Raw genomic sequence first — 19,863 nt, 5'->3', positions numbered from 1 at the left:
CTTGGACATCATTGCTGTTAAGAGACCTGGTTCACTGAGTCTCATGACTGGGATGCAGCCATCTCTGGCTATAACTTGCTAAAGAAGGACAGAGAGGGCAGAAAAGAGGGAGGAGTAACTCTTTATGTCAAAAACAATATCTAAGCAACTGAAATGCATGGGAAATTGGGGTAGGGAAGAAGCATTATGGACCATTCTAAAAACAAAGAAAATGGTGCTTCTATTTACATCGGTGTGGTCTACAGGACTCCAGCTCAATCAGAAGAACTTGGCAGAGATCTGGTTGAAGACATCCAAAAGGTGGGAAAAAGGGAGAAGTGTTGCTCTTGGAGATTTTAATCTGCTGGATATGGATTGGAGTATCCCCTCTGCAAAATCTACAAAAAAATAGAAATAGTGGATGCACTTCAAGGTTTTCTGCTCAAACAAATGGTAATGGAACTCACGAGGGAAGGTGTGATACTCGACCTAGTGCTCTCAAATGGGGATAATGTCTCTAAATCCAGGTAGGTGCCCACCTGAGCACCGGTGATCATCAGATGGTATGGTTTGATATTGTAAATAAGATACAGAGAAGTCACACGAAGACCCGAGTTTTGAATTTCCAAAAATACTGGCTTTGTCAAAATGAGGATGTTACTGGAGGAGGAACCAGAAGAATGGGAGATAATGGGTGAGTGTGAGGGAGTCTATAAGAAACTCCCTCAGACTCCTTCAGCTGTCTCACCCAGACTGCCTTAAGATCCAGACCCACAAGGAATCAGGAGTGAAGGGAAGAGCCCCCCACTAGAGCATAAGAACTCAGGGCCTATCAGGGTTAAAGAGAACAAACATGAGGCCATCCTATGAGAAGACATGTTATATTTGATGTTTAACTGCTACCAGAACAGCAAGGTGCGTCTGCCTCCTTTGTTTTCCTGGCTGTTTCCCAAGCTGCTATTGCCCAAGTTACCACATATGTTAGCAGCAGTGAGATTTTCTTGCCTAAGCAGGAACTAGAGGCAGAAGCCCACAGCCACAGCAGAAAAAAAAAAACCCTACAGATTTTTTTTTCTTTTTTTCCAGGGGCCTTAGGATTTCATTCACCTAGCCTTTATTACAATAGGCCAAGGGAGCTAGCCCCACCTGTGTAATCAGGATTCAAGCAGTAAGAACCGGACAGGCCAGCAGGTTTTTTTTTGTTTTCTTCCCCTCTCCTTCCCTGCAGAGATACGTAGTTTGGAGGCAGCTGGGAAAGCAGGGAAGATGGAGCTACCAGAAGCAGAGGTCACGATTTAAAACTCCAGGGAGGAAGACTCAGAACCAATGTCAGGAAGTATTTCTTCACGGAGAGGGTAGTGGATGCCTGGAATGCCCTTCCGGAGGAAGTGGTGAAGACTAAAACTGTGAAGGACTTCAAAGTGGTGAGGGATAAACACTGTGGATCCATAAAGTCTAGAGGTTGTGAATGAAGAGAAGGTGGCTTGCGGGAATGACGGCTACTACCTGGAGATAATACCCTTATTCAATAAACATACCCACGGTTAATGCAACTCCACATTGCTCTATGCTTCAACGGCAAGAGGAAATGTGGAAAAAAGGATTTGCATTCACAAAAAAGCGGGGAGTAGCTTGCTTGCTACGGCGATTACTACCCCGAATCAATTAAGCCTGATACTTCACTTTCAATGCATATCCAGCATAGCTCTCTGCTTCAGTGGCAGGGGGAATGAAGAAAAGATGGTTTATATTCAGACAACAACAACAAGGACTGAATTACATAGTCTGGGTAAACAAATAAGCATGGGTATAGCTTGCTTGTTACGGCGGTTACTATCCCAAATCAATTAAGCCTGATTCTTCACTTAGATGCAGTTCCAGCACTGCTCTCTACATTAATGGCAGGGATGGAAGGGAAATAGAACCAAAAGGTTACTAAGGGCCAAGAGTAACAGAGAAGTATGAGGGAAAAAAAAAGTTTAAAAACTTGCTGGGCAGACTGGATGGGCCATTTGGTCTTCTTCTGCTGTCATTTCTATGTTTATGTTTCCCTTGTCACCAGTACTACTTAAGATGACCCCAGGAGAAGACCCCGTCTCCTGGAAAACTTTGAGCGTACAGCTCGACTGACAGGCTGGCCAGAAGATAGGTGGACGACCTATCTGGGCAAACTACTCACCGGGAGTAGTCAAGATGCTTTCCAAACCACCAGTCCAGAAGGGAGGACCACCTACCAGAAGTCAAGGCTGCCATTCTAGAGAGAGCAGAACTCACCTCAGAAGCCTACCATCAGCAATTTTGATGGGGAGTTCTTCAAGTTGGGGAAAATCCAAGGAATCTATTCCACAGAATCAAGGATGTCATTTGGAAATGGCTGTGCCCAGAATGGAAAACCAGAGAGGAGAAAGCCAAAGCGGTTCTGTTGGAACACCTCCTCAACAGCCTGGAATGGCCTATGCGGCAATGGGTCTGCCATCACCTAAACTTTACACTGGAAAAGATGTTGGAAGAGGTAGAGGCCTATTATCAGGCCCAGGCCATGCCTGAGTTGCCATGATCCCCAGAGAAGCCAGTCGACCCGGGTAGAGGATGATGGACTCCTAAAGGCAAGAGACCCTGACAAGTGCCAGAGCCAGGCCGACCCGTTTCTTCTCTGGAAAATCCACTTTGTCCCCCATGTTTCAGCTGCAGAGAAGGGGTCTTTTTGCCAGAAACTGCCCCCGCAAGGAAAAGGAGCTAATGGACTTTAACTTCATGGCTCCATATTTTTGTAATTTTGTAGATGTCTCCAGCCAAGGAGTCTCTACCATCGTGATTCCAGTGAAGCTGGAGAGCTCATCCACCCAGTCACTAGTGGACTCTGGGAGCATGAAGACACTCATTAGAAGAAAGTTAGTAAAGCAGATTCAGATTGATTATGGAAGAACTGTGATGTTGTCTTGTATTCAACAAGCCAAGTGTAACTGAAGACTCCTGTCAGCCGAGCTCAAATAGAGGTAGGAGTTCTTCCTTGGCTACCTTACCCCGTGGTGGATAGGACAGGATTGTCCAAACTTTGAGACCCTGTGGAACCAGCTCACAAAAGATTTGTCTAGCCACAACAATTAAGGAGTTTCCAGAACTCTTTCCCTTGGATGATCCAGTTCTGTATCATAAAGACTCTAGGACTCCTAAATCTAATTTAGAGGCAACTAGGGAGGAAGGGTTGGAGTCAGGGGAATAATCACAATCCATCCCAAATGTTATAGCTAGCCCCTTTGAGTAGGAAATGGAGGTGATCTGGGGAACTTCAAGGACTGAAAGCTAGTCTTGGAGTGCAGGTAACAGACCCTTTCCTCCTTATTTTGTAATGAAAGGGGACCTACTTTACTGAGTCACAAAGGGAAATGTGTAGGGGGAATTGATAGAACAACTCCTAGTTCCCAAACTACATTGCCAGAAAGTCATGGAACTAGCACACCGTTACCTTCTAGGGGGGGGGGGGGGTCACCTGAGGGAGGTAAAGATCTGAGAGAAAATACTGGTACAGTTTTATTGGCCAGGCCTACATAAACAGGTCCTATTGTATTGCCGGTCCTGCACTACCTGCCAACTCACAAAGCCTCCCTATGTACAGGTGGCACTTCTCATATCTATGCCCATTATTGAGACCCCTTTTGAAAGGGGGGACATGGGCCTATTGGAGGCATTAAATAGATCTACTAAAGGAAATAAGTATATCTTCATCATTCTTGACTACACCACAAGATACCCAGAGGTAGTACCGCTACCCCAACGGTGGCGACCGCCCTAACAGAGGTTTTTTCATGACTTGGGGTACCCAAGGAATTCCTGATGGATCAGAGGACCCTATTCATGTCCAAGGTAATAAAACAACTCTGAACCTTTCTCGAGGTAAAAACTTTATGTACCTAGGTGTATCACCCGTAGACCGATGGCTTCATTGAGTGCATCAATCAGACACTCAAGCAAATGTTGAGGAAATTTGTGGATTAAGACAGCAAGAATTGGGATTCATTACTACCCTATGTGCTGTTTGCAATCCATGAAGTACCCCAGAGCTCAATGGGGTTCTCCCCTTTTGAATTACTGTATGGAAGGAGGCTGAGAGGAATTTTGGACATAGCTTGGGAAGACAAAGGGAACACTGGGTAGAACCTTATAGCCTGCATTCTCTGAGTGCAAGATTGCCTAAAAAAAGCTGGGGAAGTGGCCCACCTATGCCTAGAGAAGTCTCAGGCTACCCATGCCCAAAGTTACAATCGAAACCATGGTCCAAAGAGTATTCCAGCTGGGAGACCGCGTCTTTGTCCTCCTCCTATCTTTGGAAAGCAAGTTGTTAGCAAGGACCCTATGAAGTTTTGGAGAAAACTGGGGCCGTGGATTACAAAATAGCCCAGCCAGATAAATTAAAGAAAATGCAAATCTACTACATAAACCTTCTGAAAAAGTGGGTTGCACAGGGTGTGGAGTGGTTCAAGAAGAAGAGTTTGGTCCAGAGGTTGGACCTGAAGTGGATCAAACCCAGATTCCTTTCAGAGAGCAGCTGTCCACCGCACATACAGCTAACAAAGTGATCTTCTCAAAAACTTACCAGGTCTTAACCACCTGGTACAGCATGATATCATTTCACCTCCTGGAGTTGTCATGCAGCAACGATCCTATCAGATTTCCAAGGCCATGTAGCACATCATTGAGACCGAAGTGACTGAGATGCTCAGTCTCAGAGTTATAGAGGAGTCTAACAGTGACTGGTCCTCCCCCATAGTATTGATGCCAAAGCCAGATAGGAGCATAAGGTTCTGCATAGACTTTAAAAAGATCAACAAGGTCTCAAAATTCAACGCGTACCTGATGCCTTGAGTGGATGAGCTGACTGAGTGTCTGGGATCAGCCTAGTTCATTTCTACCCTGGACCTTACAAAGGGGTGCCTCTCACACCAACAGCAAAGGAGAAAATCACTTTTTTGATGCCAGGTGGACTTTTCCAGTTCACCGTACTTGCTTTTGGACTCTATGGCACCCTTACAACATTTCAGCGCTTGGTTGACCCCCCTACTCTGCCTTCATCAAAGGAACACAGCCACTTACGTAGATGACATCATGGTCTACAACCCAGATTGGAAGCACACTAAACCAACTCCAGGCTGTGCTGCTGAAGAAAGCAGGACTAACAGATAACCCAAAGAAGTGCTTGCTGGCAGGGCAAGAAGTCCAATATCTTGGCTAGACCCTGGGGAAGGACAAAGTCCATCTGCAGAGCCAGAAGATCGAGACAATCACCTGGGTGCCAGTCCCACAAACAAAAGCGAAGGTGACAGCCTTCCTGGCCCTACAGCTTTTCAATTATAAAATACAACATAAAGCAGGCAGGGAAAATACTAATGCAGATTTCCTATCTAGACAGGTGTCCTTAGTACAGGCAGGCACTCATCCCCACAGAGCTGAGCTTAGGAGGAGGATTTGTGAGGGAGTCTATAGGAAACTCCTTCAGACTACCTTAAGGAATCGGGAACAGCTCTATTACCCGGTCTTCCTTAGGATCCAGATCCACAAAGAATTCTGGGAGAAGGGAGGAGCCTCTCACTAGACTAGAGTATAAGAACTCAGGGCCTAGAAGGGTTAAAGAGGCCCCAAGGAGCAGAAAAGAAGCCATCCTATGAGAAAATATGTTGTTTCATGTTTGAGTGCTACCAAAATAGCAAGGTGAACTGCATTTGTTTTCCGGTTTTGCTTTCACTGTAAATAAAAGTGCACACAAGGAAACATCCAGTTTGCCTCCTTTATTTTCCTGGCTAGTTCCCAAACTGATGTCGCTCTAGTTACCACAGTGAGGTGGAACAGTAGGCCAAATTAAAAAGAGCTATTAAAAAGGCAAAAATCTATATGTTAAAAAAGTAAACAAAAAGTAAGAGGAAAAAGAAATCAATCTGGTTCTCAAACAAGGTGACTGAAAAAATAAAGGCAAAAAGAACAGCGTTCAGGAAGTATAAAGGATCCCAAAAAGTGGAAAATAAGGAAGAATACCTGGTGAAACTGAGGGAGACGAAGAAAGAAATCAAGAAAGCAAAAGGTCAAGTGGAAGAAAGGATTGCCAAAGAGGTAATGTGAGTTGCCAACAATTTTTCAGATATATCAGAGAAAGAAGGGAGGCCCAAAATGGTATAGTGAAACTGAAAAGTGACAAGGAGCAATATGTGGAGAGAGATGGAAGAAATTGCAGAAATATTAAACAAATACTTCAGTTCGGTGTTCACTAAAGAAGAACCTGGAGAAGGACCTTTGCTGGTTGACAAGACTGTGGATGGGAGTGGGGTAAATTAAACTCCGTTTACAGAAGAGAATGTATGGGAAGAACTAGGAAAACTGAAAGTGGACAAGGCCATGAGGCAAGATGAGGCACATCCCAGGATATTAAGGAAGCTCAGAAATGTGCTGGCGGATCCACCGAAAAACCTGTTCAATGGATCCCTGGAATCAGAAGTGATGCTGCAAGATTGGAAAAGAGTGGTGGTGGTCCCGCTTCACAAGTATGATAGCAGAAAGGAGGCCTGAAACTACAGGCCAGTTAGCCTCACTTTGGTGATGGGAAAATTAATGGAGACGATGCTGAAGAAAAGGATAGCAAACTATCTACAATCCGGTGGGTTGCTCGACCCAAGTCAGCATGGATTCACCAGGGGAAGCTCCTGTCAGATAAATCTGATTTTTTTGATTGGATGACTAGAGAATTGGATCAAGGAAAAGTGCTCAATGTGATTTACTTAGATTTCAGCAGTTTTTTTAATACGGTCCCACATAGGAGGCTCATGATTAAATGAGAAGCTTGGGAGTGGGCGCCAAGGTGGTGGAGTGGATTAAATACTGGTTGACTGATCGGAGACAGCGTGTAATGGTAAATAGGACCTACTCTGAAGAGAGAACGGTGTTAAGTAAAGTGCCACAGGGATCAATTTAGGGACCAGTTTTGTTCAATATCTTTGTGAGCAACATTGCAGAAGGGATAGAAGGTAAAGTTTGTCTAGTTGCAGATGAAACTAAGATCTTCAATAAAGTGGACATGCCTGAAGGAATAGAGAGAATGAAAAGTGATTTAAGAAAGCTCGAAGAGTGGTCAAAGATTTGGCAGCTGGGATTCAATACCAAGAAGTGCAGAGTCATGCATCTGGTGTGCAGCAATCCAAAAGAGCTTTATGTGATGGGCAGTAAAAGACTAATGCACACGGACTGGGAGAGGGACCTTGGTGTGATAGTGTCTGATGATCTGAAGATGGCGAAACAATGTGAAAGGCGATAGCTAAAGCCAGAAGAATGCTGGGCTGTATAGAGAGAGGAATAACCAGCAAGAAAAAGGAGGTGATAATGTCCTTGTACAGGTCTTTGGTGAAGCCTCACCTGGAGTACTGTGATTGGTTCTGGAAACTGTATTTCAAAAGGGATAGAGACAGGATGGAGGCAGTCAAGAGAAGGGGGACCAAAATGTTAAAGGGTCTGTATCATAAGACTTATGAGAAGAGATTTGAAAGATCAGACTGGCAGAGAGGAGGAGCAGGGCAGATATGATACAGACCTTCAGATATCTGAAAAGTTTTAATGATGCACAAATTTCAAACCTTTTTTGTCAGAAAGCAGACATTAGAACTAGGAGTCATGAAATGAAACTCCAGTGGGTACGACTCAGATCCAACATCAGGAAATATTTCTTCACAGATGATGAATGCCTAGAATGCCCTTTCAGTAGAGGTGGTGAGGATGAAAAGAGTAAATGAATCCAAAAAGGCATGGGATAAACACTGTGGATCCCTAAAGGCTAGAACACGGAAATGAAGAAAGGGGTGCTTGGAGCAGTATTTACTACCTTTAACCATGTCACTTTCGGGTTTTTGACGCAATTGCAACAATGCTCTCTGCTTCAATGGTGGAGGCAAAGGAGGAGTTGGGTTCAGATAACAACCAATGCTGGGCCCTGACTTTCACGTTCCAGGGCACTGATATGCAGGACATTAGGGAAAAAGCAAAGGACTGCTTCTACGGCCAAGTCCAAAAGCAAAGCACGTTCAAGTAGCATTGTCTGAATTATCAAGACTGCTCACCCTGTATAAATGCTGCTAGCAGTAATTTTATTATGGGTTTGGTAGTTGCTTAGTTTTGATTGCAAATATTACTACCTTAAACATATGGCTTGAGGGTAACCTGCATGGAGTAGCAATTACTACCCTTAACTGAAACATGGGGGAAGCTGCAGAGAGCAGTAGTTATTGCCATAAGAAACTTACGGGGCAGACTGGATGGAACGTTTATTCTTTTTCTGCTGTCATTACTATGTTGGTGCATGCAAAGCCAGGCAGCAAGGGGCGGAAGTATTACAGGAAGAGGTAGCCAAGTTCCCCTCGGCCCGGGATCTGCAGGACCAGCTCACACCTGAAATGGGCTCACTTGTTCCACTAATGAGCTCTCCCATGTCCTAGGGAGTACCATATGACAAAATACAGGATGAAGAGAGGACAGGCATATGGTTTAGGGATGTGAATCGTGTCCTCGATCGTCTTAACGATCGATTTCGGCTGGGAGGGGGAGGGAATCGTATTGTTGCCGTTTGGGGGGGGTAAAATATCGTGAAAAATCTAAAAATCTAAAAATCGCAAAACCGGCACATTAAAACCCCCTAAAACCCACCCCCGACCCTTTAAATTAAATCCCCCACCCTCCCGAACCCCCCCCAAATGAGTTAAATAACCTGCGGGTCCAGCGGCGGTCCGGAACAGCAGCGGTCCGGAACGGGCTCCTGCTCCTGAATCTTGTTGTCTTCAGCCGGCGCCATTTTCCAAAATGGCGCCGAAAAATGGCGGCGGCCATAGACGAACACGATTGGACGGCAGGAGGTCCTTCCGGACCCCCGCTGGACTTTTGGCAAGTCTCGTGGGGGTCAGGAGGCCCCCCACAAGCTGGCCAAAAGTTCCTGGAGGTCCAGTGGGGGTCAGGGAGCGATTTCCCGCCGCGAATCGTTTTCGTGCGGAAAATGGCGCCGGCAGGAGATCGACTGCAGGAGGTCGTTCAGCGAGGGTTCCGGCGCCTCGCTGAACGACCTCCTGCAGTCGATCTCCTGCCGGCGCCATTTTCCGTACAAAAACGATTCGCGGCGGGAAATCGCTCTCTGACCCCCGCTGGACCTCCAGGAACTTTTGGCCAGCTTGTGGGGGGCCTCCTGACCCCCACGAGACTTGCCAAAAGTCCAGCGGGGGTCCGGAAGGACCTCCTGCCGTCCAATCGTGTTCGTCTATGGCCGCCGCCATTTTTCGGCGCCATTTTGGAAAATGGCGCCGGCTGAAGACAACAAGATTCAGGAGCAGGAGCCCGTTCCGGACCGCTGCCGTTCCGGACCGCCGCTGGACCCGCAGGTTATTTAACTCATTTGGGGGGGGTTCGGGAGGGTGGGGGATTTAATTTAAAGGGTCGGGGTGGGTTTTAGGGGGTTTTAGTGTGCCGGCTCACGATTCTAATGATTTATAACGATAAATCGTTAGAATCTCTATTGTATTGTGTTCCATAACGGTTTAAGACGATATTAAAATTATCGGACGATAATTTTAATCGTCCTAAAACGATTCACATCCCTAATATGGTTCACAGATGATTCTGCTCAGTACCTAAGTAGGAAATGGTGTTGGAAAGGTGTGGCCTTGAGATCCCCACTGCCAATAACTGAATAATATGCAGGGGATGGGACAGAGCAGTCAAAAGATGCAGAATTGCAAACTCTAGTCTTAGCTATTTGGAAGAGCTGTGATCTGGGCCATTCCAGGAGTCACCAGTTTACCGACTCATGGGCCGTGGCAAACAAGCTTAGCCGTTTGGGTGTCCCGATGGTATAAACATGATTGGAAAATTGGAAGAAAGACAGTATGGGGAAAAGAGTTGTGGGAGGAGGTATGAAGAGTAGTGCAGAGTTTCCACTCCTGTTAACCATGTAGATGCTCACACTCACAAAGAAACTGTAGAGGTCTGGTATAACCAAGCTGCAGATGCAGCTGCCCAAATTTCCTCTGTAAGCTTAGCAGAACTGAGGGGTTAGCAAAATGGATTCATGAGCAGCCAGGACACTTAGGGGCTGAAGCTACCTACCACTGTGCATTACAGTAAGTAGCATGAGAGCAGTGCCCGACAGATAATTCTCAATCTGAGATCTGCCAATTTATAAAACAGGTGCAGCTCAAGCCTCCAGTGAAGGGATTAGGGTACATCAATAGTGGTAAACAGGCAGTACAGATCTGGCAGATTATAGGCCCTATGTGTCACAGGGCTGTAGGCTGGAGCCAGGACTACCCCTGCAGAAGTGGTGCAGGACTGTGGGAATGGGCTGGTGCTGATCTGCCTAGCCAGCCCCCTTCCCTGCAGGTTGAGTCCTTGGGTTCTGGGGGCAGGTAGGACTTGTCTCTTGCTGAACATCATGGCAAGAGCTGGATTCAAGCACAGGCTGGAACCTGGAGGCAGGCTGGCAGCTGAAGTCAAGCACTGTTTGGGAGCTGGATACAGGTACTGGCTGGGAGCTGGGTCCAGGCATTGACTGGGAGCTTGATACAGGCACTGGCTGGGAGCTGTGTCCAGAGTCATGCTGGAAGCTGGGTCCAGGTACTAACCAGGAGCTGGTTCCAGTTACTGGCCGGGAGTTGGAACCAGGTTCTGACTGGGAGCTGGATCCAGGCACTAGCTGGGACTGGATGCAGAGCACAGGCTGAGGCTTGGACACAAAGCACAGGCTGGGGCATGGACACAAAGCACGACAAGGACAGGTCTAGACAGGGATCAGACAAGGACAAGACTGGACGAGGGCAGGACAAGTTCTCGACAGGTCAAGGAGAACAGAAAACACAGAAGGCCTGGAGGCCACTAGACAGAAGATCTGGAGGCCACTAGGCAAGGCAGAAGGCCCAGAGGCCACAAGGCTAGGCAAGGTAGAAGGCCTGGAGGACAGAAGGCTGGCCAGGTCAGAGAGCCGAAGTGACTCAATGAAGAGGTCCTGATGTACTGGATAGGCTGGGTTAAGTAGGACTGAAGTTTGGAGGTTGTGTAATCAGTGAGGAGATAACTTGCAAGACAGAGAGCAAGGTTCACTGAAGATCCCTTGTGGTGGGCTGTGCAGCAGGCTGAACCTTGATATGGGAAGACTGCACAGCAGGCAAAACCATGACACTAGGCCGTTATCACAGGGGAGTCAAAATGTAGTAACTCTGGTGGACATCTATTCAAGTTACTTTTATGCTTACCCATGTAAACAAGCAACACAATGGATCTCATTTCATTGGTCATTTAGTACAAACCTAGGCTAAAGAAAACTGCATTCACTGGGTCACACACATTCCCTATTACCTGCAAGTGGCTGGGTTAACAGATTACAGTCTGTCACTAGTCTTGCAAGAGTTAAATAACAGGCCAGTGGAAGGCAACACCACCTCTTTACCAAGGATGGTAGGACAACCTATAACCCTACAGGCAGAGGTGCTAGAAATTTGGAAAATGCACCTTCATCCCATACTACCCCTTCAAATCCATGTGCTGTGGGGATGAACTTGCACAAGCCAGACTCACTGTACCTCACTCCTCAGACACAGAAGCTAGTCTGAACAGGAAACCCCTTAAGGGCACCTATGGTCACATTGCTCCATGTGTTGAGCTGATACTGATAGGCCCAGAAGTCATAGAAGGGGTTATAGATGCCGATTATGAAGGGGGGGGGGGGGGGGGAAGGTTCTGTTGTGCAATCAGTCTGACACCAGCTTCAAAATCAAAAAGAACACAAAAAAACTGCAGAATGGATTTGTGAATAGGCCCCGAGTGCCCCTAATTCTGAAATCCCACCATCACAGCAATGTGATGTGGCGGGTTGCAATCAGGAATGAAGATCGGAGTCAGTCACAGTGCCTAGCAGTGGCACTCGGGCAAAGGCAGAAATTATTGCCCAAGGACCTGGAGGAAACACCTGGGAAGTAATGTTAGAGGGACACACCAGTCGTATTGTCGTTAAATCTGAAAGTTTTACTAAGAGCAAAGCAGATAAAGTGGCTGCAGTTTTCATCATGAATATGCTGATCCTACAAACCTCATTTCTCCTCCCCAGCACACACCTGAAGCTGCATGGTCAGAAGCCTACTACTGAATCTATTCCCTTAAAGGAGCTTGCCTGGAATCCCGAACCCACACCAAAGCCCATGACTGATCACCACTCCACCTGTGCCGGCACTTGTTTGCACCATTTTCTGAAGGGCGGGACAAGCATATTCTTCCCTGCGATAAAAAGTGGTGACCCTGCATTCACCCTGAAAAAGGAACTGTACCGGACTGAAGGGCAGGACAAGAATTCTCCTCTCTGCGATAAAAGTGGTGACTCTGCATTCATGCCGAAACGGGAACTGCACCAAACTGATTCCTTATGCATCATTGTCACAAAGCAAGCCTTCCCAGATCCCAATTGAATGACAGCAACATCTTTTAAGAGACTTCACCATATAATGTAAATAGTTAATCCTTAACTGCTCGGTTATCTTGCTCTAATTCTTTCCCCAGTTATGTTAACCTTGTTGTAATGTAACTTTATGACCTCTTTGCACTTGTTAATGTTCTGGTTTTTTTTTCGTTTCACACCCCCTTGTTATATGTAAACCGGCATGATGTGATTTTTAATCACGAATGCCGGTATAGAAAAAACTCTAAATAAATAAATAAATTGTTACTAATGTACTGTCTATTAAGCAGTCTATTTCCCGCTTTGTGGCTTTAAGACATTACATCTTTTGTGTTTTTATTTATATTTATGAATGTTTTAATAATAATCTGCCTAGGAATTTTGATAGGTGGGATAAAAGGTTTTGAAATAATTAAATAAGTACATTTTTTTTTTACTGACATGTATCAGAGATGCTTCTCTGGGCCCTGGGAGGTGGAATGTAAGGGAACTGATTCAGGCCTGACCAGCTCAAAACAGATAACTTAAAGGGCCAGAGAAGTGCATCAGATTATTTCTGACACAATAGCAAAGCTGACACCAGGTTAAAGGTTAACATCAGGGGCAGATTGGCCTATCGGGGGGGGATCGGGCATCCCACCGGTGGGCCGGTCGCTCTAGTCACGTGGTCTGCCGAGCGCGGCCGCGACAGAGCCGCGCTCGGCCAACCACGTGGTATCTCCTGGGCTGGCCTGGGCGGCGAATTCCCGGGCCGGTTGTCAGCGGGAATTCGCCGCTGGTTAACATATCTCTCACAAAGATATAGGGAGACGCAGAGACACAATTAACAATAGCTGCTAATTGCTTGAGACATGTCGCTCAGCAAAATAAACAGATAGCCTTTGTGTTGCCCCCTTCTTCCCTGGGGAGAGTGGGGGAGCTTCACAGCACAATAAGAGATTCAGCAGGACTGACACAGGCACGAGAAGAAGAAACAGAAGGACTGAGAAAAATTCATTTTAGCATTATTTACATAATCTAGCACATATAATATGAACTGTCATGGGATCTACTGTCGTTCTGACTTGGTGTGTGAGTGTCTATATAGCAAGGGACGTATCTAGTGAACTGGATCTCTGCCCAGGAGGGAGCCTACAGGATCTGAACTCTTTGGGGGTCCTCACCACACCCACACAAAGCATGCAGTGGAATAGAGATTCCTCCCTCCGCCTGTGTGCAATATGTAAATTATGAATGTGCCAATATTATAGAAACATAGAAAGGACGGCAGGAAAAGACCAAACGGCCCATCCAGTCTGCCCAGCAAGCTCCCACACTTATCAGTTTCCCAGACTGCCAAGGTCAGGGCCCTTGTTGGTTACTGCTTGATTCCAAATTTCCTGCCACCCCCTGCCATTGAAGTAGAGAGTAATGTTGGATTTGCATCCAAAGTGAGGTATCAGGCTTATTGGTTAAGGGTAGTAACCGCCACATCAAGCAAGTTACCCCCATGCTTATTTGTTTTCTCAGACTGTACAGTTCAATGTCCTTGTTGTGAGTGTAAATCCTCTTTTCCACATTTCCCCTTGCCGTTGAAGCAGAGAGCAATGCTGGAGTTGCATTAACCGTATGAAGGTTTATTGGATAAGGGTAGTAACCACCATTCCAGCAAGCTACCCCCATGCCTCTTTTCATTCATTCCCATCCTCTAGCCTTTAGGGATCCACAGTGTTTATCCCATGCCCCTTTATCAGTAAGTTGTCATTTAATAACTAGGATCTGTCTGCCCCATGACATGTAATTATGTCATTCATGTTTCTTAGCAAGTAAAAAAGGGGCCATTCATTATTACGGAGCCCCCTTGTATTGATCGCATCCACCATAAAAGTGTCCTTGTTTCCAGTGTTCAGTGATATCATTAGCATGTCCTACAGCTTCTTCAATCGTGTTGGAAGAAGAAATCAAATGTACTATCTCTGCAATTCTTGTGCATACACTTTATTATGCAAACATGTTTCTTCAAAGTGAGCAACACCCTACGGTTGAAGCATTAAATTAATTCATATAAGCTCTTTCAAATATTCATTAAAGGAGGAACCTATACAAGCCACACCTACAGCAAATACTCTCATTTTAACTTGTAGGGAGCTCTATCATAGTTCTGTGGGCATGAAAGAGAGGAAGGTGTACAAGGGAGTCTGGCAAAATTTCTCTTCTCAGCCCTTGATTCCCATGCCCAGTTTATGGTTACTACACTTACGTGTCCAGGTTGTCCAGGGAGAACGGCTGAGAAGAGAATCGTATGTAGCTATTCTGGTAGAACCAAATGGTCAAAGGGTTCCAATCTGTCACCAGAAACCATTGTCTTAAGTCGAACTTTGTCCCAAAGATGAGGAGGGGTTTCTCAATGTACTTCTGCACCACCCATTTCCCGTCCAGAACGAGTATGGGATTACAGTCCACCAGTTTGAGCATCTCCTCCAAGCGGTCCATGCAGATTATCCCTGTCAGAGAAACACAGAAACACATCTTCTCACACTGGTGTGAAAAGCAGAGGCACCACTGCCCATCAGTGACTCGCTAACTGGGCAGGCTGGAGGGGCCGATGGCTCTTCATCTGCTGTCTCCTGCTATGTTGTGTTATTATAGGCAACAACGTGGAATGTTAAGCAGAGGAAGTTTTCCATGTGATCACCCGTAAATAAAGTTATTCTTATTTGTATAGAGCTACCAGGTAGATGTAACTCTACAGACACATAATAGACAGTCCCTGCTTCTTGAAGCTTACAATCTTATAAAGACAGAAATATGGTGGTGATGGTGGTGGGGGAGGGGGTGTCCTTTCAGTTGACAACAGCAGGGCCAGCTGCAAGGAGTGGGGCCTCTTGAGAGTCTACACGAGGAAGCAGACTGTGAATGAGGTAAGAAAGCCATGTATAGGAATAATTAAGTTCATATTTTAAAAGTGGCCTCAGAAAGATGTATTTTTTAGGCTGGATTTGAATCTGACTATGAGGAGGTCACCGCAGACTTTGGTCTGCCTTTGTGGAATGTAGAGGGTGAAATCCAGATTGGGGCAGGTCGAGGATATTTTGAGATGTTAAAAAGTCTAGGCAGCAAAGATAAACGTGCCGATCTATTAGTTTGGACAGAAAGGGGAAGAAGGGTTTTGAGGAGCATGTCTGAAGGCAGAGGGGAAGGCTGCAGTAGAAAGTGAAAGAATGAGGATGTGGCAGTATTAGGGATCGCACTGAGGAGCCAGAGGGGAATGGAGTCAGAAGAAGTGGTTAGTTTGGAACAGGAGAGAAAGTGGGCAGTTTCCTGCTCTGCAATTATAGAAAGGTAGGAAAGCAGGGAGTAAAGGGGTGGGGTGGTGGGAAGCAGTGGCTGTTTGAGGAGGGAGTTAAGCTTTGTAAAGGCACAGGAGGGGCTGAAACCAGCCTGCTAATCAGATGGACATAATAGTCTTGTTTGGCAAGCATGATCACTGAATTGGAAAGATGTCAGCAGTCATTTGAAATATACGAAATCAAGATGAGAGCAGGATGGAGGCCAGAGATTCACTGCAGAGTTGGTGCAGGAATGAAGAAAGCAAATCGTGGCAATGAGCCAGAGTTGGGGAATGGCATATCTTACAGTGCAGGGGAGGGGAGATGGGAGAGATAGTATAGTGCAGAGGATAGTATAGTGTTGTAGGAAGAGACTGCCTCATCAACAAATGCTAATACGAGCAGTAAGAAGAAAGGCAGTAGCAGAGAGGACACAGAGATCAGCACATACAATTATCCTTTGCTTACCTCTGCCACGGGACTTGGCTCCTGGCTTTACAATCCAGATATTTCGGTTCCCCTCAATGTCCAGTTGTGGGGTCACTGCTTTCAGCTGTTCCAGCATAAAATCACACTGCTTTGTGTAAGCTTCTGGCCTTTCTATAGTTGCACCATCACTAGGATGAGAGACAATCAATGAAAGAGATTGATGGACCTTGTTCTTTGTTTAAGGGGAAAAGGGTCATCACTCACTATGAGGTTCTGACTGTTCCATTGTAATTGAAGTGAAAAACAGATTTAGAGCCAGGCATTGTATTAAAAACCTGGCTTTTTAGTCTGTCTTTTAATAACTGTTAATTTGATTTAATTAGTATATTTAGATTATTAGTATTGACTTTGGTAGAGTTAACTTTATTTTTTAATTAATGGTATTTTAATTTAATTTTAAAGTTTTATGTTATTATTTTTATGTGTTTTTTGTGTACATATTTTATGTTATAATATTATGAGTGTTTCTTTTTATTTTGTACATCACTTTGATTTAATTTAGAAAATTGATAAAATCAATAAACTAAACTAAACCAGGAAGACTACATTCCATGACAAGAAAGGAAAAACAGCCAATCAGAAAGATGTTTAATATCTTAAGGCTGACATTCCTGTACTGTGTGTATGCACTGAATCAAAGTTCTGGCAGCAAACTGGAAAGTTGGTCTATGGCTGACACAATGCACAGTGTAGTGACTCATTAATGTAATAGCCCCATTATTATATAAAAGCCCCTCAGAAATCATGGTAGTACTTCCTGGCAAACCAGCCCCAATTTAGGCAACGATTACCTTGGCCACATATTACTACTTACTGTATAACCTGGTAATAGGTGTGCAGAAATTTCTCCCACTGAGCATCTGTCATTTTGTATGATGATTCTTTCCCTTTATCGATATCTGCATGAGCCAGGCTGTTAAGATATTCCTGACAGGCACGCAGAGCTATCTCAATCACTTGAGCTGAAACACGACCGCCTTTCTTCTTGACAGCCCTTTTACCCTCTGTAAAGGAAACAGATGCTGATAGTACTTGCATAAAGAAATGTGTGTGTTTGTGGAAGAGGGGAATGCATGCTGGGATGGGGCAACCAGTTTTCAGTTGCATTGGCTCTTGCTGAAATTTTGGACAGCAGTGTGTAAGATAGCATAGGCACTGCTGATTGGACACCAGGGAATGTAACAAACAGAGCCAGGCCAACGCAATAAAGTTCACCTAGCCTAATGTACAGGTTTACTCATGGTTGTATGCGTATTTTGGGCGCACAATCATGGCATTCGATGCAGTAAGGAGATCAACACATCCATAATTTATGTCCTAACTAAAGTGTATCGAATAGCGCCCATGGCATTTAAATTGCACACAAATAAAGATATTAGCTATTACTGCCCAATGTAGGAAAGTGCACCCAAAGGCTGGGTATAGGGTTGCCAGTCTTTTGCACTGAGTGCCCCACGTATGATTATTTCCCAGCTTGTGCAAGGTCATATGTGTGCGCTAAGTGCAAAGACCTCCAAGAACAAGTCCAATCTCTGGAGGCTAGAGCAGCAGATCTGGAAGAGCTAAGGGAGACAGAGAGGGACATATTAGACCTTCAGGAACATATTAGAGAAGTCCTGCCTCCAATCTGGTAGCCCCTGTGCTGCTTTGGAGGATAAAGGTCACCTGGAAGGAGAGCATCAGCTTGAGGAGGTAGGAAGCAATTCTGTAGCTAAGACCTGCCCTCCAGGGGCACATGCCCAGGAGGGAAGGAATAGAATGGCCGTTATAGTTGGTGATTCAATTATTAGGAAGGTTGATAGCTGGTGGACGTGAGGATCGCTAGGTAACTTGCCTGCCTGGTGCAAATGTGGCAGACCTTGCGCATCACATAGATAGGATTTTAGATAGTGCTGGGGAGGAGCAAACTGTCTTGGTACATGTGGATACCAATGACATAAGAAAGTGCAGGAGGGAGGCTCTGGAAGCCAAATTTAGGGTTTTAGGTAGAAAGCTAAAATCCAGAACCTCCAGGGTAGCATTCATATAAATACTCCCCAATCCACATGCAGGACCCCAGAGGCAGGCAGAACTCCAAAGTGACACGAAGGTGCAAGTAAGAGGGTTTTCGATTTGCTAGGAACTGGGCCTCATTTTGGGGAAGGGGGGGGGGGCCTTTTCCGAAAGGATGGGCTCCACCTTACATAAGAGTGGAATCAGGCTGCTGGCACTAACCTTTAAAAAGGAGATAGTGCAGCTTTTAAACTAGATAATGGGGGAAAGCCAATAGTCACTCAGAAGTTTTTGGTTCGGAATGATGTATCTTTGAAGGACACTAAGAGAACATGGAAAATAGGGCATCCCAATAGAAAGGTTGCAATAAATGCCAAAACGGACCAGGTACCTTTAAGTAAAGTGCAGAATGATTCCAAATTGTCCCTGTCAACTGATGAGCAGGTTGTTAATACAAACAAGAAGCATATTTTGAAATATCTATATACAAATGCTAGAAGTCTAAAAAACAAGATGGGAGAGTTAGCGTGAATAGCACTGGATGAAGAGGTAGATATAACTGATATCTCAGAGACCTGGTGGAAGGAGGATAACCAATGGGACACTGTGACACCAGGGTACAAATTGGCGGAGGGGTGGCACTATATGTTAAAGAGAGCATTGAGTCAAACAGGATAAAAGTTCTGCAGGAAACAAAGTGCAATGTTGAATCTTTATGGATAGAAATTCCAGGTGATAAAGGGAATACAATAGTAATTGGGATATATTAAAATCCATTTGGCCAGAATGAACTAACAATGAAATGCTAAAATAAATTAGGAAAGCTAACAAAATCAGCAGCACAGTAATAATGGGTAATTTCAATTACCCCAGTATTGACTGGATGAATGTTACATCAGGACATTCTAGAGCAGTGGTCCCCAACCCTGTCCTGGGGCCCACCAGCCAGTCGGGTTTTCAGGATATCCACAATGAATATGCATGAGAGAAAATTTGCAGGAATATGCAAATGAATGTGCATGAGAGAAAATTTGCAGGAATATGCAAATTTTCTCTCATGCATATTCATTGTGGATATCCTGAAAACCCGACTGGCTGGTGGACCCCCAGGACAGGGTTGGGGACCACTGTTCAGGAGAAGTAAAGTTCCTAGATGAAATAAATGACTGCTTCATGGAACAGCTGATAGAAGAACCAACAAGAGGAGAAACTATTTTAGACCTAGTCCTTAGTGAAACACAGGATTTGGTGCAAGAGGTAACAGTGTTATAGCCATTTGGTAATAGTGATCACAACATTATCAAATTTGACTTAATAACTGGAGGGAGTGCAAAAAAGAAATCTACTATGACAGCATCCAAAAGGGTGACTATGATAAAATGAGGAAAATGGTTAGGAAAAAACTGAAAGGAACAACTGTAAAAGTTAAGGGGCGGATTTTCAGAGCCCTGCTCGCGTAAATCCGCCCAAAACCGGGCGGATTTAGGCGAGCAGGGCCCTGCGCGCCGGGAAGCCTATTTTACATAGGCCTCCCGGCGCGCGCAGAGCCCCGGGACTCGCGTACGTCCCGGGGTTCTCGGAGGGGGGCGTGTCGGGGGGCGGGGCCGGAGCGCGCGGCGTTGCGGGGGCGTGTCG

The 19,863-nt window shown here is 45.4% G+C and overlaps 1 protein-coding gene across 6 annotated transcripts in view; it reads right to left on the bottom strand.

The window, feature by feature from the left end:
• TTLL3 (tubulin tyrosine ligase like 3) overlaps nt 1-19,863 on the bottom strand; it is a 179,989-nt gene that overhangs the window by 47,515 nt on the left and 112,611 nt on the right. For all 6 annotated transcript variants that reach the window (XM_029601150.1, XM_029601147.1, XM_029601149.1 and 3 more), the window contains 3 exons: nt 17,051-17,240; nt 16,216-16,364; nt 14,679-14,922 (listed from right to left, as the gene is read on the bottom strand). In XM_029601150.1, coding sequence (XP_029457010.1) covers nt 14,679-14,922; nt 16,216-16,364; nt 17,051-17,240 — 583 coding nt within the window. The remainder of the gene's footprint in view (nt 1-14,678; nt 14,923-16,215; nt 16,365-17,050; nt 17,241-19,863) is intronic.

The sequence above is a fragment of the Rhinatrema bivittatum genome, chromosome 4, assembly GCF_901001135.1.
Source record: "Rhinatrema bivittatum chromosome 4, aRhiBiv1.1, whole genome shotgun sequence".
Lineage (NCBI taxonomy): Eukaryota > Metazoa > Chordata > Amphibia > Gymnophiona > Rhinatrematidae > Rhinatrema > Rhinatrema bivittatum.
This window is presented reverse-complemented; position numbering and strand designations above follow the sequence as displayed.